Source organism: Protopterus annectens, chromosome 11.part0, assembly GCF_019279795.1.
Source record: "Protopterus annectens isolate FY-2018-M chromosome 11.part0, PAN1.0, whole genome shotgun sequence".
NCBI classification, from domain to species: Eukaryota; Metazoa; Chordata; order Ceratodontiformes; family Protopteridae; genus Protopterus; species Protopterus annectens.
The window spans coordinates 561,589,120-561,615,002 of record NC_056745.1 but is presented as its reverse complement, the minus strand read 5'-3'; the positions used below and the strand labels follow the sequence as shown (position 1 = coordinate 561,615,002).

The window sequence follows — 25,883 nt, the reverse complement described above, 5'->3', positions numbered from 1 at the left end:
TATGAAATATACTGTTTTTAACCATGTCTATCAATTTTTCCAGTTCAGGCTCAAAAACAGTATAAATCAGAAACAATACGGGATATCCGAAACGTTAAAAGTGTATTTTAAAAACTCTGTTGTCCTATTTAAAAAATCTTCATAAATTCTACCAGTTCCTGAGGGCTTCCTTTCCAGATAATAAATGTCATCTAAAAAGCATCAAAATGTAATAGAGATTATCCTGAGAAATTACTGATGGATATTATGAATGAGGTGTTAAAAAAGAGACAGGATTCCCCCCACTGGGTAAACATGATCATAATATTACAGGAGAGTGGTTGATGATACTCCAGATTTGTTAGAAAATGCCATGTTGTTAAATTTTGGTAATGAAGTAATAGCAATTAAATCAACTTATTAGAAATAACTAAAATCTTTGAAGTAGATCCCACTCTTAAAAAATGCTTAGGTACAAGTCCAACTTTTGTTTTGAAGAAGCATCAAAATCTAACAGAAAGACTGGAAGCTAAAAACTCCATTACTGAAGAGGCTAGGTTGAATTCTAAGTCTATAGGTCTTAATGTAGTTCTTGTAACCAATGCAAATTCATACATAAGCTGAAACTTAGAACACTTATGAGTTCACATTAAAATTTAATTGTGATTGTCACACAAAAGGGATTATAGATGTCGCATTTTGTAATTTTTGCCACACCTTTTATACTAGCAAAACTGAACACGCATTATGCAAAAGAATTTATGGGCATTATTATGACATCTTGCAGAAATATAAAAATAATGCGCTTTACAGACATAAGAAGTCACGTAAAGAAAATAATCCATTTTATTTTTTTGTGTTAGAACAAGTATTTAATTATCCCTGTGGTGGCCCCTAGGAACTCAGAACTGAATACAGAGAGCTCTTACCTGCATTGTTCCTGGATTAAATGATGGTGTTTCTTTAACTAGTGTACTGAAACTCGAAGCAGCCAAGTTAAGAATTAAGTTAAGAGCTACATATTTTTTTTTAATTCTTTTAGTTTTCTTACTTTTAATAGAGATCCATAAAATACATTGTAATGCTTCTTGCTTTTGATTTTAGTTGCTTGCTTTATGTTTCTATTATTAACAGTTACATTATTTTATTGAAAACTATTTGATTTTAATTGGGTGATTTTAATCACATATTTAAATTTAATAAATAAGACTGACTGCATTTTGTGTATCACAGTTCTGATGAAATCCTTGTTAATGGATGAAAGCACTTAACTTTTTGTATGGAATAAAACTTTTTTTATTACTACATTGCTGATGTCATTCCTGGCTACAAAGTGATTCCTGTTTCTGCATTTTTGGTTCAAAGATTTCAGAGTGGCACTTTCCCTTTTGTTTGATTCTAACTGTGCAAGACTGGGGTGTATTTGGGTGAAGCAAGCAGGAAGACAAGCAGTCACTACTGTTTCTGTGGAACAAAATATACATTAATGCAATCTTTTTTTTTTCTACTGGAAGGGTCAAACCAGAAACTCCAGGTAGGCAATAGATTTTAGAGCTGTTTTTCAATAAAATGATTGGCCCTGAACTGTTTGAAGACATGTTTTGTTCTGCTGAGGAAAGTTTTTTGTGTTGTTATTGAGTAACTTACAGGTGGGCGAACAATGAACTCTTGAGCTTCAGTTGCCTGAGGCTCAACACACTGATTTACTTATTTATTCATTTACCGGAAAATTCCAACTGGACACAGGTCCTTTTTCAGCAGTGGCCCGGGGAGAAAAGCTCCGCAGAACAATAAATGAGTAGTAGAGTACAAGAAGAACTACTGAATATACATACAATAGCAAATAATACATACTGTATCAAACATTAGATATACATACAATTTGAAACACAGTAATGAACAGATATACCAATATCTAGATAGAAGCTAGGAATAAAGATAGGCTGTATATACAGATAGCAGTAAGTTCAAATGGATACTGTTCTAAACTCATAAATCTAAATCTTGTATACAAACATTGCACTAAACTCAAACAGATATAAAGCAGACGCTCCACACGAAGATGGAACAAGCTAGAAGGGCTAATGGGATAGAAGGGGAAGACAGAGAAGTAAGAAAGGAGACTGAGTGAGTAGTATTCGTGGTAGTGAGAGGAAGCTAGGTGTAAGTCAGTGAATGCTCCAGGGATCAGAATCCCAGAATGATTCTGGGATGATTGGAGATTCTCCATAGGAAATCTCTGCCTGAGCGTTAACCAGTAGAGATGACCTTCTGGGGGGGGGGGTTCATTTCTCTGAGTTGGTGTGACCGTGGAGTTGGTATATATACGTTTGGGGAGTATAGGGGTATGTCCCCTGCAACAAAACATTTAAAAGGTGTTTTTTTTTTGGGGGGGGGGGTTTGCCTTTTTTCCCGCAAATGTAATTCAGGGATTCTGATCCTTTGAGCATTCAGTTTCCTCCCCTCTTAATGGAAGTGTTGGTATTGTTTGCACAATTAAATGGAATCTTTACTGACTAACCCAAAAGTACGTCGTTCTGGTTTACATTTGCTACTGTGTGATATTAAAGTAGATATTAGGTTACATTTCTATGTAATATTTTACAGTGATTACATTTGTTTTCATAACTGCATATAACTGAGCTATTTGCTTTTTGGGATTTTTTTCATAACATGTAGTTTCTTAAGTTGTTGTGTTTTTTTTTTCAGTCATTCAAAATCTTCTCAGAAATTATTATTTATTTACAAAATTGTTGCTGTGGTACTTGCTGTGGTGATACTGCCTTCACTGGGGTTCTTTGCTAGGATATCATAATGCACATGCAAACTACACCATTATAGGAGTGTACTGTGACTTGCCATATGTAACCAGGTCTCACCTGGGTATGCCTTGAAATAGCCAGTACTGTCTGTAAATTTGTTACACTAGGCAGGAGTTACCTGTCTCCACTATCACAGCCACACCACAATGATAACAGAAGGCATATTGCTGCCTTTTCATAACTGCTGGCAAAGCATCTAAAGTTGATCTTTCCATCACCCCTCCACACACACCCTGTGTTCCACCCCCACTCACTGGTGCACTTTCCAGATTGCCCCACCCCTGCAAATTTCTGGCTCTACCACTGAGGACGGTTTATGTTGTTATATATGGACTGCTTGACAAAGTTACATAGAGAGGTACAGCTAGTTTGATTTTCACTGTTCAGTGTCTTGCTTCCATAACAATGTACCTTTAGGGCAAAGAAGGTTTTAAGTATTAAGTAAGATAGTTAAGCAGCTATGTTGGGGTGAGTGACCAGTCAAAGGATGATAGGTGGGATTTTAGCCTGGTGATACTGTCTTTAGACTGACAAATACAACAAAGGATAGTTCAGAAGATAGACACACTCCATACAGGACTAAAGCCATACTCCAATAAGGAAATGGTTAAGGCACACCACAACTGTCATCAAATGGGAGAAATCAAGGACAAAAGACAGTCATATAATAAACTGCAGAACAAAAACCACAAAAGACTTCAAAAAGGTGTAAAATGTTAATACAAAAATAACATACTTAAGGAATCCTTGGATGGCAAAACAATGTAGACATATTTTAGAATGTCCAAACTTTTATTGTGTCAGTAGAAATAAAGCATATGAATCACAAGCATTTCACTATGTAAATTGACCTATATAGTTTATGCAGCATCTTGCACTGTTTGCGAACCAACAGGTTTTTAAAGGAGAGAATATATAATCATAATTATACAGTAAAGATCAAAGTGGAAAACAATGCACTTAGTAGGCATTCTTTATATTGTGTTGGATTTAAAAAATTGTTTCATTATATATTAGATCACGTACAAGCAGATTTTAATGGTGAAAGGGAAGGAGAGTTTGCATTTAGAGAACAGAAGTGGCAGATTTTATAGACTGAATGGACTGGTAAATTATAAATGTGTTCTTAAAAAATTTGGCAGAACTAATAAAGTTAAATAGTCTTTTTGTTTGGTTGAGTGTTACAAAAATTCGTAATTGTATATATAATAGCAAAAATATTTCAGCAAAGTTTTACTCTAATGAAGATCTTTTTCGAGGTCAAAAGCATTTAATAGACTAGTAAAAAAAAGGAAGATTTGCTTTGCTTGTTTTGTTATCCAAGGATTCCTTAAGAGTGGCATTTCTGAAGTTATTTAATAAATACATTACAAGAAATTATTTAGCAATCAGATGTATGCAAGGGAGAACTGATAAAAATCACAAGGCATTATATTTTATACAATTACACTAAGCACATAACTACTTAATTATGGGATTTGGAAAAACCCTTCATTAATTCCTTGTAGTACATGGAGCTTCAGTTGCGCTGATGTACTTACTACTACTTACAGAAAAAGTGTAGGAATTTGAAGTATTTTGTAGCTGTGAAAACCAGTAATTCTTGTAAATAAAGATTAGTTGTGTAAGAACTTACCATAACGATAGATTTCCTTCCCTTCTCTGCTGCAGTATTCTTTACATGAGGGAATTGCCTGCTTAGGCGACCCAAAGTCGGCCAGTATATCAAAGTCTTTTATTACTGTTGGGTGAGTGGTACGTCTGCCATAGGCAACTATTTGACATAGGGTCATAAAAGTGACGTAAGTGTGCATCATCCTCATAACTGAAGCACCAGGTGGAGAGACAGTCCAAGGAATAGGAACAGAAGGAAGTGGGGAAGGAGGGTGGGATAGAATAATGCAACAGAGAAGAGAACATCTATCATTATGATAAGTTCTTACACAACTAATCTATGTCATTTTATTCATCTGTTGCAGTACTCTTTACAAGAGGGAGAATACCAAAGCTCATGCAGAGAGGGAGGTGTAGGTAGCTGAAGAATATTCTAGGAAGTCATGAAAGATGGCCCTGGCAAACCCAACCCTGGATTTAGAAATGGAATCCATCTTGTAATGTTTGGTAAAGGTGTGGACAGAGGTCCAGGTAGCTGCTTCTAGAATAGCATTGGTGTCTAGTCCCTTAAGGAAGGCACCAGAGGAGGACACCACTTTGACCGAACAGGGAAGTGTTTTTCCATGGTAGGTATAGCAAAAGGAAATGGAATTGGAAATCTCGTTTGAGATGGTCTGTTTGGATAAAGGCAATCCCAGCACCCTGGGGTGAAAAGATACAAATAGCTGGTCATATCTCCAAATAGGATTAGTTTTGTGAAGGATAAAATTTGAGTTGCCTATGCACATCAATTGTGTGTAGGATCCTCTAATTATTATTTTAGGGAGAGGGTGAAAAAGGTTGGTAAATGAATGACCTGGTTTAAAGACAACTCATTTACCGCTTTGGGCATAAAGGAGGAGTTGGTGAGAAGTGAAACCCTGTCTTTGTGGAAGACCAAGAAGGGGAGGAGAAGCCATCAGGGCCTGGAGCTCGGAGATCCATCTGGCAGAAGTAATAGCCAGCAGGAGGACAGTTTTCCAGGTGCAATGTTTTAATAAGCTAGAAGAAACTGGCTTGAAGGGCACGAGGGTCAATTTCTCTAAGAAAAAGTTAAGATTCAGGTGGGGGGCACAGGTCTCCTGGGGGGGGGGTCTAATGTGGAGGACGCCTTTTAGGAACTATTTGGCCTGAAATCTGGAAGCTAAAGGAGGTGTTAGAGGCAGACATGCAGAAATGTGTTTTTATAAAAGAATAAGCTAAGCCAGCATTAAGCAATTAACACAGGTATGAAAGAGCCATAGGGCGATCCACTATTAGTGGGTCCAGGTTTCTAGAAAGACACTAGATAGAAAATCTCTTCCATTTGGATAGGTAAGATTTCCTTGTATTGGGTTTCCTGGCCTCCTGCAGTACTTGAAGCACATCTTCAGAGAACAGGTAGTTCTATCACCCACAGAGTCACTTTCCAGGTTTCCAGTTTCTAGGTGTGGGTGGATGAGGGAAACCTTGTTCTGTGTGATTAAGTCCACTCTGTGAGGTAACTTGTGATGACTGCCCTTGGCTAGGTGCAGGAGAAGGGGGAACCAATGTTGTCTTGGCTAACAGGGAGTCATCAGCAAGATTTTTGGTCTGTTCTGTTGAATCTTCAGCAGGACTTTCAGAATGAGTGGAAGGGGATGAAATGTGTACAGAAACGTTCCCGTCCAAGAGACAAATAGACAGTCCACTTCCCATGCCCGAGGGTGAGGTTCTCTGGCACATATTTTGGAAGTTGCTTGTTCAGAGGGGAGGCAAACAAGTCCATTTGAGGAGTACGCCACTGGTGGACTATATCCAGTAACACATCCCTTTGAAGCATGCATTCATGGGCCTGTGTCGTGGTTCTGCTCAGTATATCTCAGTATGTCTGCCACACTGTACTGTTTGGAAGGAATGTAAACCGCCTATAGGGAGATCTGAAATTGGTGTGCAAAGTAAGGGAAGGATCTCTGAGAAGTTCTGACAGAGCTTCTGAGTCTTTTGGGGGGGGGGGGGCACTATAATTTTGTCTATCTGGAATCTGAACTCCAGAAAAACATGATCTTGAGATGGAGTAAGGGTAGATTTTTTGAATTTGATAGTGAAGACTAGATGGTGTATGATGACAATGGCTGAGCTGATGTTCCTCAACAGATCCTCTGGGGAGTTTGCCTGGAACAGGAGGTCATCCAGATAAGGCAAGATCTGAATGCCCTGGAGTCTGCAGAAAGCGACCACTGGAGCTGATCACTTTGTGAAGACTCTGGGGGCTGTAAAGTGAGACCAAATGGCAAGGACAAGAACTGAAAGTCCCAGCATTCCACAGAGAAATGTAGAAATTTCCTGAACTTGGGACAAATGGGAATATGTAGATAGGTGTCTTTGATACCTATGGATGCCAGAAAGGCTTGTGGGAGAATCACAGTAAACAGTGTCTGAAGGATGAACATTCTGAAGGAGGGTACCTTTAGGAAGGTGTTGAGAAAAGACAGGTCTAAGATGGGGTCTCCCTGGGCCTTCCTTTCTCGGAACCAGGAACATGTGAGAGTAGACGCCTGTTCCCTTTTGGGTTGTGGGAACTGATTTTATTGTTCCTGTTTTACCAGGTCTAACAATACTTAGGGAAAAAGAGAAATCTGATCTGCAGGAGGTTGTGGGATACCCTTGAAGGGAAGCACTGTGTGCCAAACCATAAAGTATCCATGTTTCATGATGTATATGACCCAGGCATCTTGAGTTATGGATTCCCAGAGAGGGAGGGAGAGAGAGGGATAGGCGTATGGAGACAGGGATACGGGTATGGAGTCCTAAGGAGTCAAAAGGGCTGCATGGCAGCATGGGAAAAAGAGGTAGTTGAGAAGAGATGAGATTTCTTGCTTCCCTTGGAGGGCTTGGGGTGGGTGGGCCAGAACTGTTTCTGGACGAAGACCTGTTTTGAAGGGTAGTTCCTGTGAAATTTAGAAAATGGAGACCAGAATATGTTTGAACAGTATTCAAAATGAAACGCTGTACAACAATGGCCAATGAAGTAAAGTTCTCTTGGAGAATAATTAGTGTGGTTAAATGATATAAAACTTAAAAGTGCAACATATACAGCAAAAAACTTGCATACATTTCCAGTACTTAAATTAAATGCACTTACAAGATATTCACTCTGTAAATGCAGTTATACCATAGCAAAATGATGGCTCCAAAGTGTCCAGTCTTATGATAGCTTCAAAGTATCCAATCTTTTCGGTCTGATATACAAAGTATCCACACTGAAGATGTAGTAGCTGCTATGTGACTGTGATGAACTGTGATAACAGCTTAACCAGTCTAACAGATCAAATAAAAGCTTCTAGCTTTAATGGCAGTTAAAATCCTTTTATTGTAGGAAAAGTTAAAATCCTCATGTCAGGTTAAAATCTTGATGTAGAATAAAACAGTCCACATGTATTCCATCATTTCGCTACAGTATAACTGCATTCACAGCGTGAATATCTTGTAAGTGCATTTAATTTAAGTACTGGAAATGTATGCAAGTTTTTTTGCTATATATGTTGCACTTTTAAGTTTTATATCATTTAACCACACTACCTATTCTCCAAGAGAACTTTACTTCATTGGCCATTGTACAGCGTTTCATTCTGAATACTGTTTTTACTTATTACTGATAGCTGTACTTTAGCATTAGGAGGTACCCTTTCTTTATTACAGAACATATTTGAGGTCTTTTAATTCTTTGCTCTTTTCCTGCAGTGACTTGAAAAGGTTTCCCCAACAGGGCACTTACCTTAAATGGAAATGTGATTCCTGTAGCAGAGTGACGTCCGGGCCTGGTGATCCAACTGGTGGCAAACAAGTTCTAAGGATGGTGTGCATGTATGTCACTTTTATGACCTACTTCATATAGCTGCCTATGTGAGATGCATAGTACACCCAACAGTACTAAAAGACTTTGGTATACTGGCCAATATCGGGTCGCCTAGGCAGGCAACTCCCTCATGTAAAGAATACTGCCATAGAAGGACATCTTGCTGTTCTTGCTGACTTACCCCTCACTTTCCAGAAACGTGGTCAATTCTCTATTGATAAAAGTTCTTTGGCAGCTCAAGCTTTGTTATAAGCTGACCAGCCATCTTACCCCTGATAGCCAAAAAGTCATACTTGAAACATTAAACTAATATGTCGAGTTTGCTCATTGACCACTGAAATTAGGAAATAGACAAGTGTGTGCGTGTGTATGCGTGTATACATTGCAAAAGGTTGCATTCTATGCATCAAACTACAGCAGGATGTAATATTTTACTGTGGCTGTAGTTTCTGTATTCACTCATTTGATTACAGTCAATAAAACAACTAATTGGAGGGTTCATCTGGGTGCTCTTGAAAGTGTGTGTGTGTGTGTGTGTGTGTGTGTGTGTGTGTGTGTGTGTGTGTGTGTGTGTGTGTGTATTTGTAATGGTTTGCACTGTGAAAGTGAAACAACAGTAAGTTGAAATACATTTCTGTGGCTATTTATGTATATATTCGTTTACTGTATAGCAATCAGATGTCTGAAGTATTCCAACTGCTGGACACAAGTGTGTGTGTGGGTGTGTGTGTGTGTGAGTGTGAGCTGCGATATAGTGATAGATACATCTGGCAATCACTAGCTGAAATGTTTTTTTACTACGGTTGATACTTCTGTACTTATTCACTGTGTTGATCACACTTAGTTATCATTTGCTATAAACAGTTAAAATAGCTGATAGATAATTACTAGAAATGCAGTCAAGGAAACAGTCATGGAGCCTAACCCAATTTCTTAATTACCCCTGAACACTGCCTATCAAAGTCACTTGCTAATACTCAAACAATAGGGTAAATGGAGGCTGAGGCAATATAAACAGGAAGGAACTTGTTAACTGCTCATAACCTTAATCCTCTGTGGTAACTGCTAGACTAAGTACGGCTGTAATCAGTCAGGATGTGTGTGTGTGAGTGTGTGTGTCTGTGAGACTCCTGAACTCGTGTCTGAGTGGTTGTACTGGGCATACCTGTATGTGTCTGGCAGCAATGAGGAATATATTGCCGCAGCTATTATTTATGATTTTTTATTCATGTGGTCATAGTCAGAAATCTGATATGTAAACATCCAATGAATGGCTGTACTTGGAGAACACTTGTGCGTGTGAATAAGTATGTGTGTGTGTGTGTGAGTGTATCCTTCTCCCAAATATCTATTTTATAACTCCAACAATGTGTCATATGAACATTGCATTACATAGGCATTTTGAACTAACAGACTAAACAATACTAGACAGGTTGTTTTGTTAACACATTCTTACAATTTCCTATGCCAAAATTTACCAACACAGAATACTTGAGTGGTTCTCTTACCAACTGATGATGCATAAAGCTCTTGTGTTGAAATCTGGTTTGACAGTGCAGTTTTTGCTATGGAAGAATATGGTCCAAAGCTCTGAGAGAAACTGCCAAGAGCTACAGCAAAGCAAAGAATCATCACCTGACAAAAAATTGAAATAAATTATTATTATATATGTAACACTAAATACCTTGTCCATTAAAGAAACACCAGCTTACTCTGCTAACATAATTTGTTTATTTAGTTACATTATATTGACCTGGTTAGTCCCACTAGCTCACTGTCCTCTTTATAATTACTCTTATTTTTACATTTCTTAACTGGGTAAGTTCACTAATCCATGGGCCGTTTTGAGACATGAGCTGGGCCAAGTCTGCAAAAGATGTGCACAATATGATTACACAAACATCTGTATACAATCTATACTTATGAACAGAGTTACTGGACATGTATAAATACAATGCAATTAAATAATTACTCCAGTACAATCTTAAGTCACTGTACACAAGACAATAATTTATTCAAAAAAGTAAGCAATGTTAAAAAGAAAATAGAAAATTAGTCAGGCAAAACACACTCAAACACTAGTAAAGAGGTATGGAAAAATGCCTAAAGAAACTACATTACAAAGGTATCAAGGATTTAGCAGGTGATTATTGCAGTACAGACACTAACATGCACACATAAATGTATGTAAGTGTATGAATAAGTAAGGACATGCATACATGGCTATATACATATAAAGTTTGTACTTGGGACTGGATGCAAGGAAATTAGTCATGCTTGGTTAAGGAAGTACATGAACTTATTGGGGCTAATGATGATCAGATTTTAATGATGATCAGATTTATTCTACCAGAAGTCGTCAAAGCAGTGAAATTTTGGGATAGTGTTGTTTTTTCGGACATTTGCAGAATGCCTGAGGGTTGAAGACCTTGATTTTTTTGTGGTACTGTATTCCATGTAGCTGAAGTAAGTTCTGCAAATGCCTTTCCAGCTATTGTGACAGTGAAAAGGGTGCCTCTGATTAACTGTCTTCTGTAGTATTTCCTGGTGAGAACTGTTAAGCAACCACAGGCCAAGCAAGTAACAATACAATAATAAAAAATAGCTTTACTGACTTCCCTTGTCAGCAGGTGAGATATTCTATAGCTTGTGTTGAGTTGTCTAAGTACCTTTTGGTACTGTTGTTCATCATGCAAAAGAAAAGACGGCTATTTGACATTTGGAAGTTAATGTTTTTCAGAGCCAAGGATGTCTAGGGCCTGTGCTGTGGTGAGTCATTCAGCAGTACTGAGTAACATAACTGTAGACATTTTTGCATTTGGTGTTAATTTGTTTTTTATGAAGCCAGTACCATAAGATTTTAAAGTCTTTTTCAGAGCAGAATTGATTTCTTGTGTAGTGCAGGGGCATTAGTTGTAACTATGTTATCAGTACAAAAGATACAGCTAAAGTTACAGGGTTCCACAGGAGAATATTAATAAACAGGGACAACAAGGAACCTATCACTTGATGAATTCTCACGTTAGCAGTGATGGGTCTTTGGTATGTTGTCCTTGATGAGATTTTCAAATTTCTGCTACATACATCACTTGTAAAGCAATCACAAACCTCATTTGAGAAATTGTAGTGCTTTAACTTTTGGAGAAGGATGTTGTGCTCACCACATTCAAATGCTCATTTGATGTCTATGAAATAGCTCCTATAAGTAGCCCTTCCTCACTATTGCTGACAAGGACATTACTCAGTCCCAAGATGGTACTCCTCCTTACTAGGAGAAATTTGGTCAGGACACTAGAAAAATTCCTCTACCTTTTGATAAGTGCTATGGTATCTTTTACATACAACTGAACTATCCCCAACTCAGACAGATGGAGCCTTGGTTTAATATGTTATCCAAAGGACAGCACTACTACTGAAAAATAAACCCCATTATCTGGTGTGAGGATTGAACCCAGTCTTCTTTGTGATCTTCTAGGATCTAAGCTAACTGTGCTACCTGATGTGCCACTTACAGTACAGGCAGCAATTTTTATACAGAATACTTTTGTCTTGAGCACTGAAGTATAGCAATCTCTGATGACTTCCAAGACGGCTGCATATTGAGTAACAGCTTAATTCTAGTTCTCCAACTGTGAAAACAGAAACCCACCAGAGAAGGCCAGTGGACTTTTGTGTTTCTAGGTAAATTTCAGTAACTGGCAGGTAAGTGTGCTGCCTGGATGACAGGAAAAAAGAAATACAGAGGACCGGAAGGAAAATCATCTAAGAAAGGTGAGGAGAAAACACTGACTGGGAAAAGTACTACAGCTGTTCATCAAAAACCATTGCAAGCTTCAGATATGACTTCCAGTAACCTAGACGAAAGCTTAAGACAATGCACATAGACTATAGCTAAAACAAACAAAACACTGATGAATTATATCAACTCAAACAACAAAAGGCTGGAACAAATGGAAGAAGCCTTAAACAGATATTCAGATGAGGTGATAAAAATGCAAAAATCAGAGGTCAAAATGAAGAAAAGGCTGGCTGAATATGCGACTGCTCAAGAAGACATGTTACATAAAATAACAGAATTAGAGGACAGAGCACTTAGGGAAAACCTGAGATTGTCAGCTGTGCCAGAGAAGCTGGAAGGAACAGAGACTGTATTCATTTTATGAAAGTACAAATAAGCAACTGGACTACTGTTCCACAGAAGCAGATGCTAACTGAAGGATGCATGGTGTGTATGATCCAAACCTGGCTATGAGTAAGTAACCTAGACCTTTAATAGTAAAGATGCAACCCAACCAGCAAAAGGAGTTGATTCTGACAGAACTGTATCAGAAATACTAAAACTGGGAGACAGCAGTGTGTTTGTACAGAATGATTACTCATTATAAAACAGGCAGAAGAGGAGTACATTTATTCCACTATTCAGGAATGCCAAGTAGAAGGCATGAGATCCAAACTTCTGTACCTAGCTATCTTCAAAATATTCTTCCCTGGAGAGACAAAATCATTTTTGTTAACAAACATGCTAAGAAGGAAATAAAAAAGTTTGCCCAACAAAAAGTGAGCTGAGAAACCACAGAGAGAATGTGCCGGTGAAAACGTTTTCTAATGTTTCAACAGAAAATACTGGAGAGAAGGAAGGGAGCACAAGAGTTGACAAGAAGATTCCGGAATACACTGGAAATGAAGAAGACACAGAAGTTGGGAAATGGAGATGAACTGGAATGAAACCAGTAATATGGAAATTTACAAATGTGGGATTACAAAGCAATAATTATATTTGTCACATTTGACAGAACAAGAAACTCTGGAAATATTTTGGACTTTGTTGAACTTGTGGGGGACTCTAAAGTATATGCCCTACTTCATATCATTAATGTACGGAAAAATACTTAGGGGAGGGGAAAAGAAAGGAGAAAGTTAACTGTAAGTAAAACAAATTTTCTTAATAGTACTGTTTTTATAGTGTATGATTTTCTTTACATGCTATACAGCAAAGTTTTCTCAGTTGTTTAAGTGTAATGAAGATACTATTGTAAACAGGCGCGCCTGTATTTTTTTTTTTTTTTCATTTTTTTTCTCTTTCTCCCTTCTTCTCTCTTTCTACTTGTTCAGTATTAAGAAATGTAGGCACTGCAGTGTAAAAAAAAGTTTGGTTTAAACAGCATGACAAAAGAAAAATGAATGTGCTTTTTCTCATTCTTGCATGGGGGATTGACTGGATTAAGACCATTAGCTTGATCTACTAACAGGTTTTAACACAGAGTAAGCAAATGAAAAAAAATGTAAATATTATAAGACTTTTTTCAGCAAACAAATACATGCTTAGTAGCAATTCTGTATGTGGTCCTGATGTCACTATGGAGACAATCTGATAAAGGGAAATTGGCTCTAAAAGCATTCAGCTGTTTTCCCAGCTGGGACAACTATAAAGATAAGAAAAAAAAACAGACAGCACTTAGAAGAAGCACAGGCTGCACCCCCGTGCATCTTACATGGACAACCTTTCTTTTAGGTTAACTCAAGTTTCTGAATGCTGCTGTCAGTTTGGGACATCTGTTCCTATTAGAATGATAAAACTTCAATATTGGAAGATGTACATTGTTTTGTGAGTTAGTATTAAGTAAAAAAAGAAGTTATGTCTTACCATAATGTTCCATCTCTGTTGTCAATCTTTATTTATTCTTGACTTGTGGGTTATGGTTCCGATCCTCGGAACTGATGTGGCTGTCATAAAGCTCGCGTCAGCCAAAAAATCTCTCGAGCTGTTAGTCTACCCACAATACACTTCTCTACATTACCTCAGATCGAGTTTGCCATCATGCAGTAAAAGGAAATTCTATACATTATGATGAAATCCTTGTCCAAGGTATCCCTAACAATAAGAACCCAGGATAGGATGTTGCTCCACCAGAGGTCTACAGGAGGGGGCAGGCAGTAGGGACGCAAGGATAGATGAAGATCGAAAACACAGAAGGAACGTTATGGTAAGACATAACCTCTTTATCTGATGTTGTCAATCTTAATCTATTCTTGACTTGTGGGAGAGTCCCCACCTATGTTAGATCCTGGGTGGCCTCAAGGAAGAACATTCCTGAGAACCATAGAGCCAAAAGAGGCTCCCCCCCCTGGAGACTGCATCCAATTTGTAATGAGTAAAAAAAGTATGTGAATTAGTCCACATTGCGGTTGTGCAAATTTCTGACTTGGAGGCTTTGGAATGAAACACAGCTGATGTCATAGATCTGGTAGAATGTGCCTTGGCTGGCAAAGGAAGCTTCTTTATAGGTTCATAGATGTGTACTAGGCTAATGGCCCTGGAGCTTTTACAAGCCTAGCCCATAGGATTATCCTGGCATTGTGTCACCCGACCTTAGTTTCCCCAGTGCCTCTGTTGAGTAGAGGCACTGGAGTGATCCCTGGGGTGAATTTTCTATTTCCCATCCACTCATCAAGATGTCTCTTGAAGAGGGGCAGTGAGGTGCTCTGTGACATGTATGGGAAGTCTATTCCATAGCATGCACAGTCTCTGGGTTATGAACCTGTCCCTCCAGCATGTTCTGTTGATTGTGGTAATGAGGTTGCGGTCTCTGGAATGTGTGGTGTGGAGGGATTGGGATTTCTTTAGATGTAGCATTTCTAAGAGAGCTGGGTCAGACATGGCTTTGTAAGTCAAGCAGAGATCGCCTGTAAGTAAGCAATATGAGACAGAGAATAGTTGGAGTTTTTTGAGTCTGTCCACATAGGACAAGTGTTTGTGAGGTACTTTTGCGGCCTTTCCAGTTGTAGGTGTCTAGTGAGGTACATGCCAAATAGGGCATTGTACTCAATAATAGACCTAATGAGTGAAGAGTAGAGGGAGACAATGACCTCCTTCTTCCTGGATGCAAAACCCTTAGTAATGACATGTGCCACATAGGTCTTTCTGACCACAGTGGCAGTGTGGTGGTCAAAAGAGAGGTTGCTGTCAACCTGTGTTCCCAGACCTCTTATAACACCTTCCATGTTCAGTGGACTACCATCGATGTGGTAGTTTGTGGGAGCTGGGTTTTTTCCCCAAAGGGGATGATGACAATTTTTGGCATTGAGTTTAAGGCCATGGTTCTAATACCAATCGTTGGTCTCAGTGAAACCTTTCTGTAGGATGGCTCTCAACTTGCAATCGTCTGCGAACTTTGTCAGCCAGAGTCCCTTCGTGTTGGTCTGGACTTCTGAGATGTAGCTACCAAACAGGAGGGGACCCAGGACCGATCCCTGTAGGACTCCACTCGTGACTGGTTGGCAGTCTGACTTGGAGTCAGCTACTTTCACACTGCAGGTTTTATCTGTGAGCTAGTTTGCAACCCACCTAGTGATATAGGGGTTCATGCCTAGCTTAGTGAGTTTTTCTATGATTCCTGAGTGGGAAATGGTATCAAATGCCTTGGTCAGATCAAGGTACTCTGTATGAACCACCTTGCCTTCATCCACGGCTCTGGTGACTGACTCATAGAAGTCGACCAAGTTGAGCAGGCATGATCTACCCTTCACAAAACCAAACTGTGTGGGATCCAGAGTTTGGAGATTCCCTATATCCTTGCTTATCAGGTCCATGATGATGCGTTCCAAAGCTCTGCATATTAGACTTATGGGCGATAGTTCTCAGGGTCTGTACTCGCTCCTCCTTTATGGAGAGGGATGACTACAGCAGTGCGCCATTCAGTAGAGACAAAGCCTAAGGTGAGGCTGTGATTGAACAGGGCACACAGGTGAAGTGCCAGTTCACTCCATAGTTCATGTAGAACACAGCCAGGGATATTGTGAGGTCCCATAGAAGCTGTATTCTTGGCCTTGGACAGTGCTGTTTTAACCTGTGCAGCAGTAATACTGGGTGCCTGGCAATCTACTGGTATTGTGATTGGTCCTTTGGGGGGTAGAGAGGGGTTAAGTTGGCAATGAATCTGTCGGCCAGTATACTGACAATATCTGTTGGCTCAGTATAGGAAGTACCATTGTGCAGTAGCTCAGAGCAAATCTGGGTATTGCCATAGAGATTCTTTACATAACTAAAGAATGCCTTGTGGTTGTCTTTACTATCTGCTGCAATTCTGTTTTCATAGACTGCTTTAGAGGATTGGATGAGGGATCTCAACTTTTTGCTGAGGCCGATAAGGGAGTTTTTCAAGTCTGGGGACTTCACCTTATTCCGCATCAGTTCCCTCCTTCTGTTGTAGAGTTTGTTTATGGCAGGGGACCACCAGATTGGCTTCCTTTTTTTGAAGGAGAGCATTTTGGTTCTGTTCGGTATGGCAAGATCCCTGCATTTGTGTACATGTTCGTACAGTGCATTGGTGTATGATTCGGCAATAATGCAACTATTTTCCATTTGCATGGGTGCCATGAAGTTAGCCAACTCTGTTCTTAGGACCCCAAAGTTAGCTTTGGAGGAGTTTTTCATGGTTAGTGAGGGATGTGGATTTAATAGGTGATTAGTTTGTGGTCAGATCTAACCAGGGAGGAGATGACTATTGGTGTAGAGCAATGGTCGCCCATGTTAGTAATGACCAGGTCAAGGATGTTGCTACCTCTAGTGGGGGTAAGAACGAGCTTGTCCAGAGCATTGGAATTAATGAATTCCAGGAAATGTTGGGCAACTGTATTGATACATGAGTAGTTTTCCCAGTTAATGGAGGGGTAGCTGAAGTCACCCAGTATGAGTGCTAGGTTGGACCCTAATATTCTCCACGGTGCTTAGGAACATGGAGTGAGTGTCTTGGGACATGGTTGGGGACCTATAACAGGCTATGACCTGAATCACTGTCTTATCCAATGTTAGCTGCACCTGAAGTATCTCTGATGCGTTATGTTAGGCTACCAGTCCGGAGGTGTGTGCATCCTTTATGAATATGGAAACACCACCGCCTTTAGAGCTTCAGTCCAAGTTCTGGGGCTGAAAGGTGTGGAATGAGTTATAGCCTGGTGGTGTAGGGTTGCTTTCTGCTGCCTTGAACCAGGTCTCTGTTACAGCACAAATGTTGATGTTCTCCATTTTAAGGAGTGCTTCAAGCAAGTGCATTTTGAGATTTAGACTTCTAGCATTGAGCAGGATGACCCTCAGATTGCATTTGTTTGTAGCTGATACAGTAGTAATTTGGTCTTTGGAACACCGCCTAAAAAGGCACTATAGGGGTGGCAAGAGCCTTGGCCAGTAAATGAAAGAGATGCAATTTCTTAACCACTTGGATAGAGTCACATTGGATACTGGTTCGCCCAAAGTCGCACTGGCAAAGGACACAAATAATTGATCTGTCTAAATTGTTTAGCTCTAGCCAGGTAGAAACGTAACTGCCTGTAAATATCCAGAAGGTGCAGGCAGTACTCGCCTTTACTTGCAAAATTTGGAAATAATACAGCCAAGTCTATAGATTGGTTGATATTGGTCTCTGACATCACTTTAGGGAAAAAGGTAGGGTTTGTTTTGAGAGACACACTGCCTCTGTGGAAAACTAAGTCCTGTAATTTTGAGACTCGCCTGGCCGAGGTGATAGCTATAAGGAACAATGTCTTCCAAAAAAGGAATTTTAAACCAAGTCACCGAGGGTTCAAATGGAGGTGAAGTAGGAAACTGTAACATAAGAGTTAGATCCCACGGCAGAAGGGGGTCTTTGAAAGGGGGCTTTAAGCAGATTGTACCCTTTAGAAAAACCTTACGTCTGTGAGAAATTAAAGGCTGATCTCCAATACCATTATGGAAATTTGAAATAGCTGCTAGGGTAACTGACAGTAGAAGCAAAAGCTCCTTTACTAAACATGGTAGTAAGCAATTCCAGAATCTTTTCTACTGGTGCTGAAAAGGGGTCTAGACCATTGCCAGAGGCCCAAATAGAAAATCTCTTCCACTTACTAAGGTGGAGACTCCTGATGGATGGTTTGTGGGATGCTATCAAAATGTGTTGCACAGGGAATGGATACCATTATGCATGGCGACTACTGGAATTGAAGAAATCAAGCAGTCAACTTGAGAGTCTGAAGACTGGGATGCACTAGTCCCTGGGGGTGGGACAAGAGATCCGGATCTGGGTCCAAAATCCAAGGGCAGTGTAGCAGATGAGGCCAGAGGAAGGGAAGCCATATGTGTCAAGACCAGTAGGGAGCAATTCAACCAAGCTGCTTTCTTAAGAAAAAGAGGGAAGGGGGGAAAGGCGTAAAGGAGACTGGGGCCAATCGTGGAGAAGAGCATCTCGGGGAACTTCTTCTGAGGGGGAATTAGGGCAAAGTAGCTTCTGCACTTGTTGTTTAGGGGAGAAGCAAACAAGTCGCAGCAAGGCTGTCCCCAGTGAAGGAAGGCCACCTTCACTACTCTGGAATGCAGAGACCACTCATGAGGCATGAGGATGCATTTGCTCAGTTCATTGGCTATCATGTTTGAACTCCCTGGGATGTGCATTGCTACCAGAAAGCGGTTGGAAATTATAGCCCATTGCCACACTCTAAGGGCTTCTTGACATAATGGATAGGATTTGGTTCCTCTCTTGTATGTTGACATATCAGACTACTGACATGTTGTCCGACTGTATAGCTATCATTCCTTGAGGTAAAGCAGAGTGGAATGCTGGCAACACCAGAAGCACTGCTCTTAACTCTAGAACATTAATATGTAAATTGGCTTTGGAGGGGGACCAAGTGCCTTGGACTGTATTCCCGAGATAATGCCCCCCCTCCCACCCCATCTGGGAAGCATCCGTGGTCACTATGGCCTTGGGCTGAGGAGGAACAAAGGGACAGCCTAGAAGAACCTCCTCTCAGTGCATCCACCAGGATATACATCCACCAGGAAATGTCGTTCTTGCATGAAAACCAAATGGCTCATGGGGTAGGTTAGAATAGTCCATTGATTTGCAAGTAACCACTGGAGGAGCCTCATGTGAAACCTTGCCAATGGAAGCAATGTGATTGCTGCTGCCCTGGAACCCAATGCCTGCAGAATTAGATAAGCAGAAGTGTTCCCTGAATGAAGAAGAGGAAGGCTCTACAACTGAATTTTCTGTAATCTGTGTAGTGGGACCAATGCTATGCAACAGACAGTGTTGAGGCAAGCTCTGATAAATTCCATGTCCTTTGTGGGAGTTAGCTGAAACTTTGCAGGATAGAGTGTTATGCCCAGCTGAAGGTCTAGATTCAGAATGTAATCCGTAGTTTGTAGAAATAGATGCCTGGTGGGAGCGGTGAAGAGCCAGTTGTCTAAATAAGGAAATGCTCAGAATCCTTGCAGCCTCAGATGAGCTGTGACTGCTGCCATACATCTGGTGAATACCCTGGGGGCTATGGTGAGACCTAAGGGGAGCACTCTGAATTGGAAATGACTGGCTCCCATTCAGGAGAGAAGAAACTTTCTCGAGCGTCTGTCTCCCTTTATGTGGTAATACATGTCTTGAAAGCTGACAGAGCACATTTAATCGTCTTTCTCTAGGAAAGGGAAAAGTGACTGAATCGTGACCATCCAAAATTTTAATTTTTAGACAAACTTGTTCAGAACACTGAGAACCCAAATTAGCTTCCAGTCCCCGGTTTTCTTCGGCACTAACTTTAGTAAAAAACAGATCCTAGTTGGTCTGTTAGGATTTGTTGGATGACTCTCTTTTCTAGCAGCATTTGTATTCCTATTGCTGATTGAACTCTCTGACTGGGTGGAACATCTGGGAGTCTTGCTGGGGGTCTTGGGTAAAGGGTGAAGGGAATTAGATAACCTCTAGAGATGATCCTTAGCACTCAGGCATCAGTGGTAATGCATCGCCAGGCATTTGGTGCAAGGAAAATATTCCCCTGACTGCTTCCAGAGGTAAGAATTGGGCCGCCCTTCACGAGCACTGGTAGGGTTGACCAGACAACAGGTCCCTGGAACCCTGATTCTGTGGACCACCCCGCCTCTGAGACGTCTTCCAGTATAACTCCCTCCTCTGCCCCCAGGAGAGTCCAAGACACGTGTCCTGCAAAGGCTTCTGGGACTTCTTGAAACACATCTGATTCCTGGAGTAGGATCGCTGAGGATTGGAAAAACATATGCCCACAGCAGACAAAGGCTTTCCATCCTTTTCACACCTGGACAGAGTTTCCTTTACTTTGGGAAAAAACAAAGAGGATCCATCAAAGGGAACATTGACAAAGGAAGAGTTGAATGGTTACTCCTTCAGCTGCATGCTCAATGAGCCTCATGGATGAGTCTGAAATAGACACCAGTTGGGAAGCCACTTTTTCCTGGACCCCCTCAGCAACAGCTCCCGCCAGGTTATCTGACAGCTCCTTGGCCAGATCCCTCTGAAGCCTGCCAAGAAGTTCTAGGACCTGCTAGAGAAGCTTGATGATACATAGACCCGCTTCCCAAATCTGTCCATTGTCCTGGACTCATGGTTTGGGGGAGGGACAGGAGAACTTTCCTCGGCTAGTTCTTCTTTTCGTGGCAGCTGCAACCACCATGGCATCTACTACCAAGCACTTAGCCTAAAGTGGCTGGTCTTCTGGAACAGTAAGCATTTTCTCCGGGGAACTGGTTTCTATGGCATCAGGAGCCTTCCAAGCCGCAAATAGTTTAATCAAATCTTCAGTGGGTGGGGTTACCTGGGAGGTAGATGGGCATGCACCAAAGGCCTGCAAGTACACGGATTCCTCTGAGGAATGGTCTTTGGACTTCCAATCACCCCCCTGTTTTAGGATCTCTAAAATGTCTCCAAAGGAGAAGTCTTGCAGAGGTGATCATGGGGAACCCTCTCCTTCATTGAAATGTGTCTCCTCCATGACAGATTCTTCAGAAAAATCAAGGTGTTTCCTCACACATGATCTCTTCTGAGGGGGCTCCTCAGTGGTGACATCTGACGAGGACTTGGAAGATGGAGTGCCTTTAGAAGGCAAGTCTTGTGAGTGTTTTGCATGCTGTCCAGGGATAGTGGCTGAACTGAAGAACCTAGGGTTACAGGGGGAGACTCCAATAACCCAGAGGCCACATAAGACGCAGTGGCTAAAGCCCTTTCCATAGCCTGAATTGCAGGCCCCCCTGAGTAGGGATGGGAGCCTGGAACCGAGACAGACAAACTTGGAACTGGGGTTACAACTCGCCTTGAGAGCCCCACCTAACAGACCTGAACAAAGGAAGGGTCCACCACCGATGCAGCCAAAAGGGACTTGGTCAGCTCCATGGAAAAACTTGGAGCCAGCTCGAATTCCTTGGGCCCGATGGTGAAGACACAATACCGGGAATCTGATGGTGCCAAAAGCACTGAGGAAGCCTGGGCTAGACTCTGTGCTGAAGAGAAAATTGCTGTCGGCACTGAAGCTATTGATAGTTGGGACACTGAAGTTGAAAACTCTGAAGCTTGTGTCAAGGTTAGAGGAGGAGAATATGTAGGGGTGGATGGAGAAAAAACCCACTGCACCAGACAGGAGAAGGACTTCAGAAGAGGACAGAAGACTCTGGGCTGCCAAGATCTGATCCACCCACCTAACAACATTGTCTCAGAAAGACTTCTGGTGGAGCACATGGATAAAGCAGAAATTGATTCGGGTCTTTCCATGAAAGGACTGGGGAGCTGACCATGGAATGGGTTCAAGAATGGCGAATAAATAGACCTAGGTTTTGAGGATGACAATAACTTCAATATTGTCTGCACAGAAGGTGAAATGGGCACTGAACTGGTCGGAGTGGCATTCAGCACTGACGTTGGAGCCATGGTCAAGGTTGCAGCCATTGTCGCTGTACTAGGAACAACAGTTGTAGCCAGTTTAGAAGGCACCAGTGAAGCTGTTGGTGCCACAGATTTTGTCTGCTACGAGAGATTTGGAACCTTAACTTTCGGTTCCAAAGATGAACCCTCAGAAGCATGCTTGCGTTTCTTGACAACTGATGCCAATGGAGATGTTGGCACTGAACGAGAGGACGTGGATCTAGAGACCAAAGGAGACTGGTCAGCCTTGGACAAGACTTCCTCGAAAGGGGTTTTAAGGAGCCCTTTAAGGATCAGTTTAATTCTTTCTTTCTGCTAAGGTTCTATTACTGAAACCTTGGCAGATGGAACAAGCCACACTCAAATGGGGTACACCTCAAACAATAAATGCATTTTTCATGATTATCTGAGTTTGGCATTTTTCTGCCACACTCGGAACATTGTTTAAAGCCTGTTGTAGAGGATTTTGTTTTTCTGCCATTTCTAGCAAAGGGAAATAGAAAGGCAGAAATGAGGGTTGGAAAGAAAGCTCACACACGCGCACGCGCACACACACACACACACACACACACACAGAAAAAGGAAGAAAAACTACCAACAGTGGTAGTAAAGTTACCAAATGGTAAAGAGAAAGAAGAGACTACCAGCAATGGTAGGGAAAGAAATACCATCGGTAAAGGAAACACTCATTCAAGGGTAGACCAATAAGAGAAAACTTTAACTGGAAGAAATTATTAAGAAATTATAAAGAAATTAGTTATAGAATAATTACAAAAAACTTTGCTATGAGAGTCAGCTGACATTTTTTTTCACAAGAGCAGCAAACGAGATCATGGGTAGACTAGTAGCTCAAGAGATTTTTTGGCTGACACAAGCTTTATGACAGCCGGATCGGTTCCAAGGATCGGAACCGTAACCCACAAGTCAAGTACAGATGAAGACTGACAACATCAGATCAAGTTTTAGGGGGGGTACAGGAGGTGTGGTTGTTTTCCTTGTTGAGGACTGTGTGACACAGGGTTAAATGGATATGACAAAAAAAAAACTGTGTGCAAGTAACACAAACTGTGTATGCATGAAACACAAAAGCTGGAACTAGACATTTAACAAAAAAGCTGTTGTACATAAAAGATAGGAATAATACGTTTTTAATACAATGATGCTTTCTGTAATGTCTTTTAATGTCAATGGCCTCACAGACAAATACAAAAAAAAAGAAAAATTAGTGAACTGTATTAAAAATGTAAAGTGCAAATAGCTATGCTACAGGAGGACACTTGGAAAGATCTGAACATATGAATTTCATAAAGAAAGGTTTTCAGGATGGTGGAACAAAGGAATGAGGAGTACTTACATTAATTGCAAGAGGATCTCCAATAGTTATACAAGAGAATAAAAAAGATAATAATGGTAGATTTATAGTACTAACGAGCTTGTGGCAAGGTAGGAGGACTACACTGGCATGTATTTATATTCCACCTGTAGAACAGTGTGTGTGTGTGTATGCATGTACCTTTAAGAAGCATTTCCAAATGTAGGCACATGCATATAAATAGTGAGCACATGCAGGCAGTAGTGCCATTTTGAGAAAACAGCTAGAGTGTTAGTATGTATTAGTGTGGTAGTCAGTCTGTTTACAAAGCCTCATTTCTGATGTGTTTGTGTAATTATACACAAAGCTGCTTGAACTGAACCCACAACCGCCTGTCTGTTTTATCCTGACCAGACGAGCGCGATACCACCTAAAACTGCTATAATGAACTTAAGAAAATTTTGAGAAAATAATCAGCTTTCAGCGTGGAATATTACTTATAGGTGGGGACTGGAAGTTGATTTGCAGTAGTGAATGTGTCTGAGGGGCGCTGAAGGGAAAGCATAACAAAGGAGGGTAGACTTTTGAATAAATTTATAAAAATATTTAGCATGGAAGATGTGAATTCAGTACTAGGAGTTTGGAGTGAATTTACATGTTATTCCCCAAAATACAAAAACTGGGATAGGCTAGACAGAATTTACATTTCACAGGAACATGTGTATTTAACTGAATGTCTTGATATGCACCGATAACTATTTCAGATCATGTGCCAATAATAACTAAAATAAAAGCACAGGGTAATGAAATAAAAATGAGACACTGGGGCTTTCCTACCTATCTGTTGAAAAGAGAGGAATTTCAGGAATGGGTAGTAGAAAATATTCAAGAGCTGTTAGAGAAGATAGAAATTTCTTCTGAAAATACAGCTAGGGAGTGGGATAAAATTAAAGTGGAGTTTAAAAATAGGGTATAAATAAAAGAAAAGGAGACACGATTAAGAAGTAACAAGAATTATTTACAGGGGCTGACAAATGTTGAGGGGGATCTCACAAAACAAGAAGATGAGCAACTGCAGAGTGCTAAAGAGAAAATAAGGGATTACCTTGATAATATACACAAGTTTAGAAAGATTGCTGTTAGGCAACTATTTTTTGATAATAACTGTAGAGCACAAAAACGTTTAGCACACTTAGGCAAAAGAGATTAGAAAGGGCTGGTGCCAAGCTTAGGGAGCCTATTAACAAATACAGTAACAAGAGATCATGTACAGGTAGCAGAAATATTTCAGAAATTCTACAAAAGTCTGTACAAAGCAGGGAAATATTGAATCAATAAAAGTACAAATATAAGTGTTTATAATGAATTAAATATGCCAAGGTGAGAGGTAGAATAGGCTCAATTACTAACAGGATAGGAGGAGATGACATAAAAGAGTGATGCATAACCAATCTACAGGAAAGTCCCCAGATGGCATTCCAGTGGAAGTTTGGAAAATACAAGAGAAAAAACTGATAAAGATCTGGAAGGTTTTGTTTAACAGTATTTTAAGAAAAGGAGAATTGCCAACCTCTTGGAAGAATTGGAAGAAAGCGGTGGTAGCTGTTATACCTAAAGAGGGCAAAATCCATCAGATCCAGCTTCATACAGGCCCATTTCAACATTAAACCAGGATTATAAAGTGTTTATGTCTATTATGCCTAAAAGAATGCAAAAGGGTTATCAAAATTGATAGCTAGGGATCAATGTGGTTTTGTGGAGGGAAGGCAAACATTTGACAACATTAACAGAACAATGATGGGTTTACTATTGAAATGTCGAACGGCACTACATCGACTGTACTATAGTCGAACACGGAAGTTCGAAAATAGTAATGTCGACGACAAAAAAACAATCTAGGACTGTGTTTTAAACATGGGTCGAGATAGGGGAGATGCTTGTAGTTCTGAATAATAATGAACACCTAACCTCGACCCATGTTAAAACCATTCCTAGATTGATTTTTTGACGTCGACATTACTATTTTCGAACTTCCGTGTTCGACTATAGTACAGTCGATGTAGTGCCGTTCGACATTTCAATAGCAAACCACAATGATGATTCAGAGAGAAGCTGAATGTAAGAAAATACCACTACTGATGGTGGGTCTTGATGCAAATAAGCATTTGACAGAGTAAGCTGGGACTTTATAAGCAGGACAATGGAAGCATTTTCATTCTCTGATAAAAATTACATGGTTGATTAGAAGGATATAAGAGGGACTGGAGGAGAAAATTAAAGTGGGTGGGATCCACTCTGTCAATTTCTGCATAAGCAGAGGAACCAGGCAGGGGTGTCCACTTTCCCTTTGTTATTTGCATTATATTTAGAACCACTGGCAAAGAAAATAAGGGACTCAGAAATTCAAGGACATCATTTGTATGGAAGTCAAGAAAAACTGGCTCTATTTGCAGATGACATTATTTTATACCTGACAAAACCAGAAAAGACATTGTTGATTCAAATAAAGGCAATAGTGGTAATAATATGTACCCAGATATGAATTGGTTCGGCAATATACATACTTTATTTTATCATGTCCCCATAAGTATTTAGAAGTATGGATTAAA

General features: G+C 40.4%; 1 protein-coding gene across 1 annotated transcript in view; it reads right to left on the bottom strand.

Annotated features, from left to right (window-relative positions):
- CREB3L2 (cAMP responsive element binding protein 3 like 2) overlaps nt 1-25,883 on the bottom strand; it is a 2,450,910-nt gene that overhangs the window by 798,849 nt on the left and 1,626,178 nt on the right. Inside the window, exon 9 of the mRNA XM_044087227.1 lies at nt 9,780-9,906. Within this exon, the coding sequence (XP_043943162.1) occupies nt 9,780-9,906 (127 nt within the window). The remainder of the gene's footprint in view (nt 1-9,779; nt 9,907-25,883) is intronic.